Source organism: Eretmochelys imbricata, chromosome 10 (genome assembly GCF_965152235.1).
Source record: "Eretmochelys imbricata isolate rEreImb1 chromosome 10, rEreImb1.hap1, whole genome shotgun sequence".
Taxonomy (NCBI): domain Eukaryota; kingdom Metazoa; phylum Chordata; order Testudines; family Cheloniidae; genus Eretmochelys; species Eretmochelys imbricata.
The window spans coordinates 64,619,009-64,637,925 of NC_135581.1; the positions used below are offsets into that span (position 1 = coordinate 64,619,009).

The 18,917-nt window shown below is 40.0% G+C and overlaps 1 protein-coding gene across 2 annotated transcripts in view; it reads left to right on the forward strand.

The window, feature by feature from the left end:
• SLC12A1 (solute carrier family 12 member 1) overlaps nucleotides 1–18,917 on the forward strand; it is a 62,287-nt gene that overhangs the window by 38,475 nt on the left and 4,895 nt on the right. For both annotated transcript variants that reach the window (XM_077827960.1, XM_077827961.1), the window contains exons 17-24: nucleotides 1,641–1,781; nucleotides 4,076–4,182; nucleotides 5,370–5,452; nucleotides 8,652–8,795; nucleotides 10,403–10,534; nucleotides 10,996–11,107; nucleotides 14,765–14,851; nucleotides 17,853–17,988. In XM_077827960.1, the coding sequence (XP_077684086.1) occupies nucleotides 1,641–1,781; nucleotides 4,076–4,182; nucleotides 5,370–5,452; nucleotides 8,652–8,795; nucleotides 10,403–10,534; nucleotides 10,996–11,107; nucleotides 14,765–14,851; nucleotides 17,853–17,988 (942 nt within the window). The remainder of the gene's footprint in view (nucleotides 1–1,640; nucleotides 1,782–4,075; nucleotides 4,183–5,369; nucleotides 5,453–8,651; nucleotides 8,796–10,402; nucleotides 10,535–10,995; nucleotides 11,108–14,764; nucleotides 14,852–17,852; nucleotides 17,989–18,917) is intronic.

Sequence of the window (18,917 nt, forward strand, 5' to 3'; positions counted from 1 at the left end):
AAAGTACCCAAGGTCTCAGCTCTGCCACTGATTTGCTATGTTGACCTTTGTAGCTCAGTGCCTCAGTTTCCCCATATATATGATAATAGCAATACTCATCAAGCTTTTGGGAGAAAGGGATTCTGCTCCAAAATCTTATGAAGAAAGGAGCTACCTAAGTACACCTTTTTGTTATTATATGAGTAGCTACAACTATGTGCACGGAAAAGATGCAGTAAAGATGATAGGGATCATTTCAATAATGAGCTTATATTGCAGCAGTGAAAAGTGTAGTTTAAATGTAGGACAAACTTTTTTAACTGTAATAAAAACTGAATCGTGGAACAAGCTACAAAAGGGATTATGGAATTACCCTTGTTAGAGCTAGTCAAGTCCAGTTAATGCATCCTTTTCCTCGTGTTACTGAAGTAATTATTAAATCAATGCTACCAAAATGCAGAAAGGTGGACTACAAGACCTAGATAAGCTCCCTTCCAACCCAAACAAGTCTTTGGGCTTCTCTGCATGGTGCCTTAGTCTGCACTAGAGGGGTGTAAATTCTAGTACACACTAGTGTGTTGTGCAACAATTGGCCCATGTGGACCCTGCCACTGCACCCCGAAAGTTCCCTGGTGCATGTTAATGTGATCCCATTTCAAGCAGTATTACACCAGGGAACTTATAGTTCACGGCAGCAGGTGCCACATGGGGCAGTTAGTATGCAACATGTAGTGAGCATGAGAATTTACACCTCTCTAGTGAGGACTAGCACACTATGTAGAGAAGTCCTATATGAGTATGTGGCCCTGATACTGCATCACTGAAATTAATGGGAGCTTCCCATTAATGTCCGTGTGTACAGACTAGACAACTTCGCTTCAACATGGCTTCAGCAAGTTTTCTTATTAGGCATCTTCCTGAATTATTACTGGTTTTCATGTAGTGTTAGGAGATTTCATTTCTGCCTATAAAACAACACAAGTTGGTTGTGCTAGCGCAAGCATTTTTGTTGTTTTTTCTTCTCTAACAATTTCAGCTAAATTTAGTTTAGTGGGTAATAAAAGTGTGACACAATGAACCACTGTGATTTGTATAACTGCAGAAATAACCTGGTGATAAAAACTGCTATGTGCTGTCAGTGGGAATCCCATAATGCCTACAAATATTGTAACTGTTGGATTTTTCCCAATTAAGCTATCAGATGATCACTGGAAAGACACAGTAACAAAGGAGTTTGTGTGTCCAGTTTGTTAAGGTCTAGTTTGCCCTTACTGTCAGAAGATAGGCATTTAATGACTGCTTAAGATCTGTTGAGCCTTCTGTAGGGTTGCTTATGCAGTCAAGTCAGGTAGGGAGTTTGTTCGCTCAGAGATACTTCATCACAATATTGTTCTAAGATGTTACAATTCAGAGTAGTCTTTCTTTCTGTCAGAATCACTATATTTAAGTAGCATTAACAGCCTCGGTCCTCTTGAACAGAATGTGAATTATGTTACCAGCACGGTTCTTTTACAAGCATTGAATCTCCATGGACTCTTTTTGGAAATGTATTTTTCTGACTCCGTCCATTCCCCCATACAGCAGACTAGGTAAGTCCTTCAAAATCACAGTGCGATGTATAAAACAAAGTCTTCTTACTAATATTTTATTGTATCCTACAGGGACCGCGCAAGCTGTGTGTTAAAGAGATGAACAGTGGCATGGCAAAAAAGCAGGCCTGGCTTACAAAGAACAAAAGAAAAGCATTTTACGCTGCGGTGGCAGCTGACAGCTTTAGAGATGGAGTCAAAAGTCTCCTTCAAGTAAGCTTTTTATTTACAAAATGCGTACAAGAGTATTACGTCAAGCATTACTGTTTACTTGTTAAAAGGTCTTGTATATAAGGGATAATATGTTAAAAATGTAGAGGGTGTCCTGAGGATACCTCTCTTTGTAGTATAGTCTACTTCATGAACAGATTTGGTTCCAGGCTATGGAACTGAGAAACAAAGCTGGCTGATTCTATCCTAAATGCATGAGGCCCTATTATGAAAATAGAGGTGCCTTTAGGGCACCATACAAACGGCTGTGCCTGCACTTAGTGCACTGCAAATGAGTTCTTGTTGCTGGTATGCAGTATAGTAGACATTTGAGAATGTTTTTGTATTTCATATCACAGGAAATATTTATCGTTTTATATATATTAATTTTGCAAACACAGTGAAGCCCATCTCAAATAATAAAAACTCACTGCCTGAAACATTTTCCTATCACTTCAAACATATTCCAGCTTTCTTATAAACAGACCATTAAAATTAACCTAACTTCACTGAAGATAGCATTGTCAGTCTAAACTGGTACCACTTTTAGATTCCCCATTTCCCTCTCTTTCACATGCACATGTATAAACATGTATGTCTCGAGGCACAGGGAAAGAATCCCACCATTCTCATGTGCAAAACATCCTGTCAACCTCACCACAAGAGCATGGACATGCAAAAGACTTTTTGTCAGTTCTCTGGTAACAGCTACCCACTGGTAGCATATTATGGGTTTTATCATGTTTGCTGAATGGACAGCAGAGGTGAGTGAGATGATGTATTAATATAGCAATATGTTAATACAGTACATCTTTCTGTTGTATTAAAGCTCAATGAGGAGTATCTTGAGTTTTAAATGCTGGGATTTAAAACAAAACAGCTTGCCAAGCAGCAGTTCTTTTTGTTGTTTCTAAGAACCATTATTCCTGATGATCTTTTCTTCTTCCATCTCTTTTAAAATGCCATGATCAAAATCAAAAAAGAAAAGGAGTACTTGTGGCACCTTAGAGACTAACCAAATTATTTGACCGTGAGCTTTCGTGAGCTACAGCTCACTTCATCGGATGCATATTGTGGAAACTGCAGAAGACATTATATCATGGTCTCTGTGTATATAATGTCTTCTGCAGTTTCCACAGTATGCATCCGATGAAGTGAGCTGTAGCTCACGAAAGCTCATGCTCAAATAAATTGGTTAGTCTCTAAGGTGCCACAAGTACTCCTTTTCTTTTTGCGAATACAGACTAACACGGCTGTTACTCTGAAACCGATCAAAATCAAGTACATGAGTGTAAATAAACACTTCCCTTTCAGCAGTTTGGGAAGGTGGCCATACCACCAATAGAGTATCCTGGAGAAATCAGTATGAAATTGTTTTGCAGACAAGCTATTCATTTAAATGTGTACAATATGAATGTGTCAGTACAACTCACAAAAACAATTTTCCCATAGCTCTATCCATTTCCCTTTTGTTAGCAATAAAAATATGCAAATGCAATACCTCAAAAGCTAATATATTTGTGTATTCTAAGAAAATGTTCCTAACATATTGCATTTTTTAGTCTGCACTCATACTTAATCAAATTAGATTAACTGGAACCATGGGGAAGCTTGAATCTAGATCTGGTCCCCTCTTAAATTTGGATCCAACTTTTAGCACTCAGACCCATCTCTACCTAAAACCTGCTTTGAACATTGGAAGAAGCCTGGTCTGATGTTACATCTTGCCAAATTGCCTATTCTTCCTGCATATTTCCAAATTATTATTTACATATATGGTGTACTCAGCTACTTTTGGATCATCTCCTCAGGGGGATGGCTAGAACTCCTAAACTAAAGTAAAGAATTTGTTTTTAACAAAGGACTGCCACTACTCCTCCCTCTGAGTGCTTCAAATCCTTAAAGGGACTTCAAGACCTAGTTTATTTACTTTATGTTACAAGCCAGACAGAAGCTTAATGCTGTTAGGTAGAATGAGCACACAAACAGCAGCATGAACTGGCTCTTGGTTTTAAGTTACTGAACCATTTTCATGAGAGCATGTCAGAAGAAATGCAAATGAATGTTAAATTAGCAAAACTACATTTCTTTCATCTAAAAACCATGTATGACCGGAATAATGTAGACCTAATCTTTCTACTTTCTGCTTGGGTACAGGCATGAAGGACATTCACAAAATGCAATCAAATCTTAAGAATCTCCAGAACATTACTTCAGTTATCTTTTGCCATTACTTTTCATTTACAGCAACAGCTGGTGTGTTTGCACCTTTTCATGCAGTATTTTAATATCACTAGGCTTCAGGTTTGGGTAGGATGAGACCAAATACCTTGGTGCTGGGATTTAAAACAGACTGGCGGGATGCATCTGCTGTGCAAATTGAAAACTACATGGGTGTTATACAGTAAGTTATGGTTCAGTCATATTTTCTGTGGACTCAAAGTATTTTGCATTTCTAAAAAGAAAAAATAATGTAAAATATTTCTAGTAAGTAAAACTGAAAGTATAAAAAGCTAGCTCAGCTGGTGCTCTAGCCTTTCACCTCTGGAGATCTGAGTTCCATCTCCCTCTAGGCTCATGAATGAAAATATGCTCAACCTAGTTCCTAAAGGATGTATGTTCAGAAGACAAAATCATCCCCACTGTGGCACATCAGGCAACACCTGGCCCATCACTGACACAGTAGAGGTGCTTTGACAAAGCTGCATAAGAAAGCTGCACAGTTCTCAGTTTTGTAGGACTACATTTTCTTCTTTTCTGTGGACTGAGATGGGGAAAAATTAACTCCAAATAAATGCTTGGTGGATAGGAGAGAACACTGGCATTCTCCCTGTAGGCCCAAAGCACTATGGAACATAGGCACCAACTTCCCCACTTCCCCCTGGGTGCTCGACCCTACCTCTGGCCCCAGGCCCCACCCCCACTCTACCAGTTCCATGTGGGCCCGCCCCACCTCTTCCCACCCCTTCCCCAAAGTCCCTGCCCCAACTCCGCCCTCTCCCCCAAATCCCGGACCTGCCTCTTCCCCACCTCCTCCCCCTCCCTCCCAGCACACTGCCAAACAGTAAAACCTCAGCCAGCAGTAAAACCCACTCCATGTTTCCTGATGCTCAGAAGGGATGGAATGGGGCACTATCATGGAGGAGCCACTCAAGGGTGGCACAACAACTAAAGAAGCTGACAAGGGGGAGCTTAGAGGCAATTGTGAGAGGAAGGTCCACCTCGGGGACAACCTCTCCGTTTCTCACAAGCACCAACTCCTTTGTCTTGAGAGGAAGAGTCACTGGAACCCTGCAAATTCACATTTGCTTAGTTTTGGCCACATTTCACCTCTGGTGGACTTAGCCATTGCAGGGCAGTGTGTGGCCCACGATGCTTCATACCAAGCATTAACATTTCTCTGAATGTCATTAAGTTAGGCAGTGACACGTACAGGGTAAGGCAGTAGTGTAGATAAGGGTAAATGGAGTTTACCCACTTGTCATTTGAGGAATATGGAGTTTAGTTTGGGTTAGCTTATCCACTTTTTTTTTTTTAACTACAATACCACTGGTGAGAAAGTGCCCATAATCATTTTATTTTTGTTTTCAGTGATGCATTTGATTTTGAGCTTGGCGTGGTTATTGTCAGAATTAGCCAAGGATTTGATATATCTCAAGTCCTCCAGGTTCAAGGTATGTAGTGATGGAATAATGGAATTGCACTTAACTTCTATTATTAAGGTATGTTTGTTTTTTAAACTATCATTTTCCTATTGGTTTCCAAACATATCAATCCACTGTAGTCCTGCTCAATGACTTGTTAACCTACAGCTTAATAATGTAAGATATCCAGAAGCTGAGAACCAATAAAATATGTGTAAATGCTGGAGCATCACACCATTTTCTCCATGTTAGTGAAAAAAAATTAAAGGTCCACTGTCAGCTTGAAATCTAGTCATTCCAAAATAAAGAGCTAAAAACAGTTTCAGACACCTGCCCAAAGGGAGAAGGAGGTTGTGTCAGCAAAACTCTGGCACAGATTACTTGTCGAATCCTCCTGGTCCAAGGGATGAGGCTGTCACTCTCAGAATCACAGTCTGGTTCCTGTCCTTCTCCTGGGGCAACACAGCTACCTACTGCCTCTTACTTGTAAGCATGTAGTCCTGGCCAATATCCGTACTGTGGCAGAGCTCCCACAGAAGTAAATGCACGTATTGCCCTGAGAAAGGCCTTCAAGGGTGGGCCTTAGAACTGATCAGAGGTCCTGCACACTGCTTCACAGAACTGGGGTCCCAAGACACCCCCTCCTTGGCATGGATTGAAGTAGTAAAATCAGGCACAACTAGGGTGACGGGTGGCTCCAATGTATGTTCCCTCCCTGCTCTTGGAGACTCTATAGGGCAGCTCTCCAAGACTGACATTGCTGGGACTTGTGGGAGCTACCACTCTCTAAACCCTGTCTGTGCTACTCTGTGTCACAGTAGATTTCACCTGCAAAATCCACACAAAGTTAGTGCATCTATATGGAGCACCAAGTCCCCATTGCAGCTGCAATTCCCCTTTCCAAAGGGGACAGTGCATAGTTCTAGTGGACATGGAGTGGCGGGGTTCTTCTAGTATGGGGGTTTCCTGGATCCACACAGTTGCCATCACTTTCTCTTTTCATCCTTGGGATGTGTAGGGTTTGTAGGCATCTCACTGCCTCCCAAGGACACTTAGAAAGGAGAATACCAAATGAAACCCCACCAGAAGAACCCTCAGGATTGCAATAGAATTACTGTCCCACTGAGAGTTAGTCCACTGCAGGAGAAACATGCAACTGAGCTATGGCAATTAAGCCACTGTACACAAAATGAAGTATTTTTCTTTTTCTACTGTACATGAAGTGGACTAAATCTAATACAAAAATAGGTATACGAGTTAATCATAAAACAGAATGATGACTCTTTGCTGCCACCTGCTGGAATTTTGCCTTTCTCATTTCTCCTTGCAGTATCCTGTTGGTACACATACCAAAATGCAGTCATTTATACCCAAAGGAGACATGGAATAGCAGAATCTTCTATGCAAGTAATCACAAAACTAAAGCCCATTCCTTAGTGGGCAAGCTAATTTTGTTAAACCCGACAGCAAGTCACCTTTAAGATTTTTAAGCATAAAAAGTTCCAGAACTTCCTTTTAAAAAACTAGAGCAGATGAGCACTCCACTTTCAAACACACTGTTAAATTCCAAATCAGCCTCTGCGGACTTCCCTGTTGATATCCCTAACACTTTGATTATTTGACTGGGAAACAGTCAAGCACTGACTCCTATTTTAAACCTCTCTGGGAAAACACATTCTATAAGACTCCAATGTAACAGTGATAAATATCAATTCTGAACATTTACTTTAGTTTATCAAGGTGCAAATTGTCAAAGAAATAGAAATACAACTAGAAATTACAATTGACCCTAAAAAAGTCAACAATGAGAACTCTTTTGAAGCGGATGATACTTAACATACAAACACATTAGGCTAGGAAGTGGGAAAAGAAACACTGTGTTCTATTAGATTCACTACATCATTATGTTTAAAAGAATAACTGAATCTTTAGTTTTGAGTAAGTGTATGTCAGTGGTTATCATCATGTCCTAATAAACACAGGCACTATGCTATTATACTGGAGTCTAATTTAAAATTTTTTTTAGCAATTCAGAGCACCAACAGAGCTAATAAACTCTAATGGCCGCAGATGATTTTATATATATATACAGGTAATTTATCAGCCAGGGAAGAATACTTTTGTACCATATCTCACTCCAAAGAAAACAACATTCCTTATTAAAAAAGCTTACTACGAACTAGTGCTTACATCATATTAACTACTACCTCACCATAATAAATTCAATAGCAGTGGATGCCACTTTTCCTTGGAGAAAAGCTCATTTTCTCCAAGACAGAAGGGATTTTTTATATTACATATACAGAATAGTTTAGCGGACTCTTCTGTCTCTGCAGCAAGCATTTCAAAATGCATCAACACAAGATGAAGTACTGTAATATTTTCAATATATACGGTGGTCACATATTCAGTGTAAGTACTCAAATATTTATGAGCATCTCAAAATAGGAGGCAGTCTGCTCTTGTGATTACTGAAGGGGACTGAGAATTAGGCAACTGGATCATGTTCACAATTTAGAGTCTGATCCACAGCCTACTGAAGTGAATGAGAAGACTCCATTCACTTCAGAGGACTGTGCACTGGGACCTTAGTTAGTGACCTCACTCAGCCCCTCGTATTCTCTGCCTCTGGCACGTAAAAGTCTAGTTTCCTGTGGGCTGTAATACTTTGGTCTAATTTCGGTTGTTGGGTTTAGTGTGCAGGTGCTGGGTGGTGGTGTGTGATATACAGGAGGTAAGACTAGATGATTTGGTCGTCCCTTCTGGCCTTAAACTCTATAACTCAGTGTGACACATGGGGCAAATCACTTATTACTTCTGTGCCTTGGTTTCCCAGTTTGGACAAAATCAGCTTTTATAAAATGCTTTGATATCCTTGAAAGAAAAAACAAACCAAAGTATTATCTTACTATAAAGTACAGTGATACTGCTATTTCTGATCTGGTGGACTAGCAAACTAAAGATAGAGAGCAACAGAGTAACACTTGATAACAATGCAATCTCTATGGATGAGTATGGTCCACCCTGAACTAGAGCTTTCACATATTGAGTTTCCTGACACCTACTAGGAAAATCATTTCACAAAAATTGTCCATATCCCAATATTTTTACAGTGTATACTAAGAATCATAACAGATAATTATAACTCTCAATGTTATTACCATCAACAGTTTAATTTAAACTGTAAATTATTGTGTTACTAGTTTCCAGTGTTGCTTTCAATTAACAGAGGAATTAGAGAAGTTAGAGCAGGAGAGGCTGGCACTAGAAGCTACCATTAAAGACAATGAATTTGAAGAAGAAAGTCGTGGTATCTGTGGATTGTTTGGCAAAGCCAGAAAGCTCAATATTACCAAGCGTGTAACCAAAAAAGGTAAGCTTGTAAATGACATAAAAGGACATTTTATAACACTTTCCACTTAGAAGGGAATGCCAGCTATGCTAGATGCCATACCACACAGGAAAGCTGATAATTGTTTTAGAATTATCTTGTCAAAACTCTGGGAACACTCGAAGACTGCACAAAGCATCTTCTGAACCTAATACATCAGCGCAAAACCTATAAAGAAGCCTGTCTGCTCCACTTTAAATATTGCTCTGACACTGTCTCTTTGAAATCACTGGAAGGTAACTGTAATAAAGTCACTGGCTTCAAAGAATAATGGAATGGGAAAAATATTGTTAGTATATAGACATTTTTAGACAGAACCAGCATTGCAATAAGAAGCAAATCCTATTTTTAAATTAACACAAAGATCTTGTAGGGCGTTATATATGTCCCATGCTTAAATTTTCCTCCCACCCTTAGAGCTTGTATACATGGAGAAATTGCCCAGAAGGTCTTTAGGTCTTTGCCCCACCTCAACCTTCTCTGTATCTACTTAGTTGTTCACATCTCCCTTTAGCAAGCCCTATAATATATTTTATGGAAGATTCAATATTTTGCAAAACATTAATATGTCTGTAATATAAAAGGTAAAAAAAAAAAAAGTTATTCCCTACATTTTTCGAAACAGTTCCTATCTTCCTATATGTTTCAATGATACCCATTTTAGAATAGGTTATCTCATCCACAGAAACCTGCTCCCTTTTACAGCTCTTATAATTTGATGCAGTAAGGTCCCGATATCATAAAAACTAACACAAGAGCAAATTTGCTATGCACTGCAGTTCCAATTGGTACCTATGGAAGTTGTGTGTGCTGACACATTAAGGTTCAGAAGATGATCTATTTGTGCAGTAAGGGTTTTCAGGATTGAGGCCTAAGAATCATGTTACCAAGATAGTCCATGTACCTCCAACAGATATAACTGAAAGCATGCCCCAAAAGGACACTAAAACACACATCCTGTAAGCATTTACGCACATGCTGACTTTAAGTATGCAAGTCAAACCAAGCTCATGTGGTGACAATCAAACAGAAGTCATATCACATGTGATACCCCTCACTGACAGAAAGCACCATACCATGCCTTTGTGAGATACCGAACTGAACGCTTTCACTATGTCAATGAAGATGTCTCCTAATGTTTTGTGAGTTTTTTTGGTTTTACTTATGTGAATACATTTAAGCACATGCATAAATGTTTGTAGGTTTGGGGCCTGAATCATTTCAATACATTATCTACATAATAATTAATGGTGAATAAAATACCACCTTATGCCGTGATCTGAAATCAATTCATTGCTTTATAATCCCACATTTAAAAACAAGCATATATTCTTTGTTTAATGTAAAAGATAATATAAACTATTTTGAGATTAGACAAAATTTCACTACTCATTTTTGATTCCCTACGAGACATTGCATTATTTTGTCCAAAGGGTTCCAATTCCCAAAAAGAAACAGGAAGAAGAAAAATTTCACCCAGATGATGGGGGTTTTTTCCTCCTTGTTTCCTGAAAGCAGATTTATCAGAAAGTTGCTTTGTTTCAGTTCTCAAAAGAAAAGAAGATACACAGTTTTCTTTCTCATTTCAGACAGCAGCATTAACACAATCCAGTCTATGCATGTGGGTGAATTCAATCAGAGGCTGCTAGAAGCCAGCAATCAGTTTAAAAAGAAACAAGGGAAAGGAACAATTGATGTTTGGTGGCTGTTTGATGATGGAGGTAAGAGATTCAAAAGGACACCATAGGGAGAAAGATTTTTATGTTGCCAAATATGAATGCATACTTGGGGATTTATATAAAGTGATAACACTTACATTATGTAGGTTATTTTTTACATGGCTTAAATATTTTACGATAAATTTGTGTATGTCACTACGAAGTAAAGGAGAAGGCTTTATTTTTATCACAAGCAAAGACTTTCATTTTTCTGGGTGGGTGCTCCAACCCCGCTCTCCCCTGAGGCCCCGCCCCCATTTTGCCCCTTCCCCGAAGGCCCCACCCTTGCTCTGCCTCTTCCTGCCCCCGCTCCACCCCCTCAACCCACTGCCTCCTGCCCACACCGAACAGCTATTTTTTCCCCATGGGTACTCCAGCGCCTGAGCACACACGGAGTTGGCGCCTATGATTTTTACCACACAAGATACTCATTTGATCTCCCTGTGGTTTATATCTTTATCCAGGTTTAACACTCCTAATTCCCTATATTCTGACTATGAGGAAAAAGTGGAAGGATTGTAAATTAAGGATCTTCACTGGAGGAAAGATCAACCGGATCGAAGATGAAAAACTAGCGTAAATTTAACTATTTTCCCCACTACTGTTTAAAATGTTTTGATTGCTTATGAATATTAGTTGTATATAGTCTCCTCTAGTAGTAACCTTAGCATTTCTGAGCAGCTCCAGCTTGCTTTATTTTGAACAGTAATAAAAGTATATTTAATATAGAGATGTCTAACACTTGAAAAGGGCCTTAGGGGTCATTAATCTTAAATATAAATGATGACTAGCTTAGGAAGATCACACCCCACATATTCTCTGCCTAATAGGTCATGTTCCCTCCTTAGAGAATGACACTCTTTAGTCTGTAATATGAAAATCTTTGTGTTTTATATGATTTTGACTAGTTAACAAGTGAAACTGCATATGAAGCCTCCTAGATGCACATGCTATAGACCAGTTGTTTTCAAACTTTTTTTCTGGTGACCCAGTTGAAGGAAATTGTTGATGCCCAAGACCCAATGGAGCTGAGGATGAGGAGTCTGCGGTGTGGGAGGGGGCTCAGGGCTGGAGCAGACTGTTGGGATATAGGGGTTAGGGCTGCGGGGTGGGGCCGGGAATGAGGGGTTCAGGGTGTGGAGGAGGGCTCTGGTCTGGGGTAGGGGGTGCAGGCTCTGTGGTGGGGCCAGGGATGAAGGGTTTAGGGTGCAGGAAGGGGCTCCAGGTTGGGGGGATCAGGGCTGGGGCAGGGGATTGGAGCACGGGGTTGGGGTACGGGCTTACCTCTGGCGGCTCCCAGTCAGTGACGCAGCCGGGGTGCAGAGGCAGGCTTCCCACCTGTCCTGGAACCATGGACCATGCTGTGCCCTAGAAGCGGCCAGCAGCAGGTCCATCTCCTAGGCAGGGGTGCACAAGTGGCTCCACGCGGCTCTCACCTGCAGGCACTGCCCCCTCCCCCAGCTCCCACTGGCCAGTTCCTGGCCAATGGGAGTGCAGAGCCAGTGCTCAGGGCGGGGGCAGCACGTGGAGCCCCATGGCCCCCCTGCCTAGGGGCTGGACCTGCTGCCGGCCACTTCCAGGATGCAGCATGGTGTCAGAACAGGTAGGGACTACTAGTTTTTACTGGCCAGCTGCCAGGGTCCCTGAGTGCTGAGCAAGGCAGTACTGGGTCACAACCCAAAGTTTGAAAACCACTGCTATAGACAGACAGCCCACAAAAATGTGATTAGCAAGTACAAACTTTTAAGAGCTGAAAACCAAGTCATTTAGTTTTAAAACTTTCTAGACCTCTGAGCTATAGTCTGCTTTCCATCCATGTGCAAAACAAAGTTGCTAATGTGAGCTCTTTATAATCGTCATTTATATAACACCATTCTTTCCAAAGCAGCCAATTTGGATTGGAATTCAGTAACTGTTTAACACAACAAAACATCACTAGGCAACTGGTTAGGACAGGAAGTGAAGAATAACTATCCAATTATCACTACAGGGGGAATTTAAGTAGGAAGGATATAACTGCATGAGTTGGAAATCAGTCAAGACAAGACTGCTCTGTGGTTTGGTTGCATTCTCTTATGAGGGCTTGAATAGCTGACATTCCACAAGGGCATGGATGAAGTTCCATGGAGTGGGACTGTGAAACCTCTCTCCCCAGTGTGGCACTGAGCTATGTAGATCCGGCCAAGCTTCCCACACTTGTGTAAAAAAGGCTACATAAGTATCTGTGGAGGGTATTCCAGTCATTGAGTTGGGATAAACTATGCAAAATGGCTCTGTAGTTTCTCTGCTGCTTGAAAGAAAGGATTCCTTCCCCCCAGAGCCACCATGCAATGGCTGGCCTACCTACTCAGACTGGCAATTGGCTTCCAGATTTTGACCTGGCACAGACAACAATCAATTTCATTTAGAGCTGAAGCAAGATGTTTTGGCATTGTTATGGGTACATCAGAACTTAGTAGCCTTACTTACCAATGGGCAGATACAGGTATTTTTATTGCCACCACTGTTTCTGCAAATGCCAGGACCCAGTGCTCAGGCTGATCAGTGCAATCTCTGTGGTCAATAGGTCTTCACTGACTACCATCTTGTCATCAACAAGTCCCCCGACCAAGTCTGTGTGGATGACTGACACTGCAGACTCAACATGAGTTTACCTCATTCTCTATACCCATACCCAAGAAAGACAAACTTGGAGGCAAATTGGTCATTCTATTCCTTTTGACCTTAAATACAGGGACATCATCATTTGAAACAAAATCCTTGGTGTATGCCCATTTAATCTGTGAATCCAGAGATGCAACTAACTTCAACATCCTACTCATCTGTCAAACACTAAAAGCTTTCCAAAGGAGCTGAAAGAGACATTGCCTGACATGGTGATAAAGTTTAAAAGATTTATCATCTGAGGAGACTTCAACATCAACACAGACAAAACTTTTGATACTATACCACAAACCAAACTCTCCACTTTAGCATTCTCACAGTTAATCTCTGCACCCACGTCCAACAGCCAGCCATATCCTGGACTAGATGTAGACATAAACTGCAAGAAATGCTCCTGCTCAATCCTGTTCAGATAACTTCCTCCTCCAAGTGGAAATAAAAACTCTCCTCATAGGCAAGAAGAATTCACCATAATGATCTGCCCTAGGAAACTCTTGGATCCTGCCAAACTCCAAAAATTAGTTATAGAAAAGAAAGCAAGGAATCTAGAAAGTGAATCACTGCAAACACTCCCTGACTACTACTGTAGAAGTAGCCAACTTTGGAACTAAATGCAAAACCAATATCTGAATTGGCTAACACAGTGCACACAAATAAAAACTGTAAAATAATCAAGCTATTTCTCCTACAGGCTGGAAAGGAAGAAATAGAGATAGATAGATAGATAGATAGATAGATAGATTGTTTTTCTATTTTTAATTTTTTGGGGAAGTGCTCACATACTATAGTAGTGGGACCACATGAGTGCACAGATTGATAAAATTCCAAATACTGCTTATCAAACCTGTGACCAAATTCTCCTCTCCAATCGGTACAGTTGTGCTTTATTTATTCAATGCACATAAGCTCCGTTGATAACTCGGATGATAGAGGTCTGTACTGTCAACTGGAAGAGAGAATTCTCTCCTATATTTCTTTGTATATGACAGATCTTTTGGAATTTAATCTTTTAAAATATTTGATCAAAGAACCAATGTTTCCCCTAAAATGTAAACATACCTCCCTCTGTCTGTTGCTCTTGCTTTCTGTATCTTTATGCAATTCCCACTGATCTTCCACTAGTAATTTAGGGCTGGTCCACTCTACAAAGTTAGGTCAGCTTAACTACATCGCTCAGGGCTGTGAAAAATTACATGTGAAATAATTAGTAGTAAAGCCAACCTAACCCCAGAACTCTTCCGTCAACCTAACTACTGCCTCTCGAAGAGGCTGATTTACTACAGTGACAGAGAATCCCTTCCATCACTGTAGTAAGTGTCTACCCTTCAGTGCTACAGCAGCACTGTAGCATTTCTGGTATTGCCAGACCCCTGGTTTATAGTTTGTCTATAAACTTCTGTAATTGAAAACAGAAACACTAACTAAAGCATTTCAGATAAATTCACTTGTCATATAGTTAAAGTTAAAATAGTAGACGATCGCTTTTGATGACTTAACTCATTTACGAGCACTCTTTGATCTGAGGTACTTAAAAATGCAGTGATGAAGTGTTCTCCCCTTTGTTTTCAGGATGACTTCACTTCTAAGCAAATTCAGAATAAAATATGCTGATATTAAGATCATTGGCAACATCAACATGAAACCCAACAAAGAGAGGTAAGAAACATTTCCAAAACCCATTATTTCACTGCAGTTCTTTATCTGGGAGTTGTTTCTTTTATACTGATTATAAAAAATTATCAAAGGATGAAAGCAAGTGCACAAAAAAAAAGTCTTTTAAAAATCACAATACAAAGGTTAAAGGCTAACAGATTTATTTGGGCATAAGCTTTCGTGGGCTAGAACCCACTTCATTGGATGCATGGAGTAAAAATTACAGATGCAGGCATTATTGTGTCAGTATAATAATGCCTGCATCTGTAATTTTCACTCCATGCATCCGATGAAGTTGGTTCTAGCCCACGAAAGCTTATGCCCAAATAAATCTGTTAGTCTTTAAGGTGCCACCGGACTCCTTGGTGTTTTTGTGGATACAGACTAACATGGCTACCCCCGATACTTAATACAAAGGGTGGTACTAAAAACGGCCCTCCACTTTATGTTGTAATGATAGGACTTTATTTTGATACAAAGACTAATTAGAAACTCACAATTATGAGCCACTGAATTTAACAGGGATCATTTTATAATTGCTTTCCATATCTGGTTTTGTTTCCATGGCCGTGACTAAATCATGCTATTCATCAGATTTCACTGCAGCTCTTTTGAAGACTCATCTTCCCCTCTGACTCAGACTTTCAGAGTCCTCTGGGTTTTACCTCACCCAGGCATTCAGTAGCTTACCATCTTTAAGGCCGAACACACACACTGCTCCTTTCCCTAGAGAAGGACATTACCGCTCTCTCCTATCACTCAAATATAATGAAGGCACAACACATATTTTTTAAAAGCTAGGTATATTTATTCTCTAGATAAGTCAAGTGAGGCCTGAAGAATAGGTAATATTCAAAAAATTCCATCTCTGAGTGCCTTGGCTAGAGATATTCTGACAGCTATGCCAGCATTAAACATTTTGCTGTCCCTGGCAAACTAGAAAACTACCGGCCCTCACAGCCACTTCACATTTTCTAGCCTTCTATTTTGCTGCCTTAGATGATCACCCCTCTGTTGCCTGCAGGGTACTAGAAATTCTGTATTTCAGAACTGTTGTAGCTAATCCCCATTCAGCAGGTAAACTTGCCTCCGCTCTTCCAAAACAAACCACCACCTCTGGATTTCTGTTGAACCTTCCCCAAAGTGAGTAGACCCTGTAAATCCTCCTTCAAAGTAAAGATAAGTCCCAAATCTCCCAAAGTAAGTCTCTCCTAAATAGAATATCTCCTCACCAACTCAGAGAAGGATATACCCGCTGCCCCATCAGAATCCAGTACAAAATATCTCCCTTGTTCTTCAAGGTCCTCTGTGAAATTTAACAGTTTACTCGTACCTCCTTCTGCTCTCCAGCCTAACCTCCATGCTCCTCTGATACCATACTTCTTTCTTTTTCTTCCACACACCCATCATCTTGAACTTCTGGTATAACCATGGGCAAATCACTTAATCTCACTGTGCCTCCATTTCTCTATGTGTAAAATGGTGATAACAATACTTATCTTGTTTCATTAGTGCTTATACAATCACTGGATGGGAGACACTATAGGAATGCTGAGTATTATACTCTTATGAATATGTGAAGTATTTACTATTTGATAACTGTATTTCTGAAAAATCAGCAAAGCGATTTAGGGGATTTCATCCCCTTTCTGATTCTACAGTCAGTATTTTCTTTTTAACTATACCCAGAATGGTGAAAAGCATTATTCTTTTCCTTTTTCCCATGTTAACTGAATAACGATCTTCCAAAGTACATTTGCAAAGGAATCAAACAGAAATACATTTGGCATTCACATGAGCAAATGCATTTGAAAGCTCAGCATTATTTATAACATATAATAAATGTATAACATGACTGGACACCTGCAACAGTGCCATATTTCTCCCTGAACCTGTGTGCATATCCCCTTGATTTTATTAAGAGATGTGCACATGGATTACAGGCAGGATTAGGCTCTGAAATTGCTGCTGAAAATGATAAAATTATCTATATAGATCGGCCTGCCAATACAGTAGTATCAAAATACCTCACAGTTGTTTATGAATTTATTTTTCCAACTCCCCTGCAAGATGGGAGGTATTATTAACCCTATTTTACATATGGGAACTGAGGCACAGAGAAAATTGAGGTATGTTCAAAGTCACACAGGAAATCTATAGCAAAGTTGGAAGTTGAATCCAGATCCCTCAGTCCCACTCCAGAGCCTTAGCCATAAAACTTCTTTCCACCTGTCATTAGGGTAAACGTACACAGACTAGCTATTAATTTCATTAAAGCTGTATACTGATCATTCAGGTGACTTCTAACACTACAAAACTCTGTTAAATGATTATGCGTGTTCAGTGGTGGTGTAAAGTCCTGCATTCTTTATTAAACGTAGACCTTGTCTACTCTAGAACTTACTTTGGTATAATTTACATCACTCAGGGCTGTGAATAATCCACACCCCTGAGCAATGTAAGTTATACCGACCTAAGTGCTGGTGTAGACAGGGCTATGTTGGCAGGAGAGCTTCTCCTGTTGACATAGCTATGGGCTCTCGTGGAAGGTGGCATAATTAAGCTGAAGACAGAGCTCTCTCCCATCAGCTTAGAGCATCTTCTCCAGAAGCGCTACGGCAGTGCAGCTGCATTGGAGCAGCTGTGTTGCTATAGTGCTTCTAGCATACATGCAGCCTTAGTAACTAATACTTTCCAGTTTGGGCTTACAATGAAAACATTTCAGCCTCTTAAATAGGCTATGTTACAAGGACACCAATGCTTGCTGTAAATTCATTGTAGAGATAGTGGGCCAAATGTAGCTCTTAGTTATACCCATATAAACTCATTTTAGTGGGGTTGCATAGATGTATTCGAGGGCACAATTAGGCCCCAAATGTTTAAAGATGTTGCATGTCATTCAGCTGCATTCTGCAGTCAGTGGGGGACCTGCCTTACCTAAATCATCTGTGAAATAATGAGTTAGTACCCTGCTGGGAGGCCTCTTTCATAATTCTTGTTTCAGCTGGAAATTCTTTGAAGAGATGATTGAACCACACCGCCTCCATGAAAGCTGCAAAGATTTAACAACTGCCGAGAAATTAAAAAGAGAGACTCCATGGAAAATTACAGATGCAGAGCTGGAAGCATTCAAGGAGAAAGTAAATCTTTGTCTACCTTTATTATATATTGCTGGCTAGCTAGCTAAAGAAACTAGTGAACAAATCTGAAATATCAGCTAAGAATTTGATATACAAGTTAACTATGTGTCAGCATTTGATTTTTTTAAGAATTGGGTTTGTATTGTAAATATCACAAGAAAAGTTATTTTTCCTTTGTACAAAGATCTGGAGAGAGCCTATCTACAGTACTCAGTGTGGCTTTAAATGTTTACCTCTGCAGCTATACAGTCATTCAGGGAAGGCCAAGAGCAGGACTGCTACATGAAGCAAAAGAATGGAGGGTTTTAGCTACGAGGGCAGGCTGAAGAGAGGAGGCCTATACATTTAGAGGAGAGGAAAAAGTATTTAGAGAAGGACCTAAACTGGAACTTCAGATCTAAACACCCCTAAACTTGGGAAATGTTATTATCCAAATCCAGACTTTGTGGCTTGGGCTCTTTGTTATTAACATAAGACCCAAAATGATTGAATAAAAACCTATTTGAACCAATAAGCAACATGAAACCGCAGGGCCACTCACAGAAATAAGAACAGCAACAACAAAGTTTAGGTTTACTGCATGGAGGTTTTTTTCTCCCTTCATCCTCAGAGGTTAATCAAAAATTGGAATTCTCTGACCAAAATTAGAACCAGGCTTAAAATTAGAGAGGAAAATATTAGTAGTTATTCGGATACCAGTGGTACTTTAAGGTATCATACATGGGATTAAATGCTTAACTAAATTATGGTGATTCTTACTCATTACACACAGGATTAAACTGAGGGCAAGATTTCAAATTGAGATGGAATATACCTTAAGAGCAGATTGATATGAACCATAGTTTACTTATTTTTCCTTTCTCTAGAGTGTTGGACAGGTGGATTAGGATGAGGAGGATATGCCAAACTCCTTGAAGGTGAAATTCACA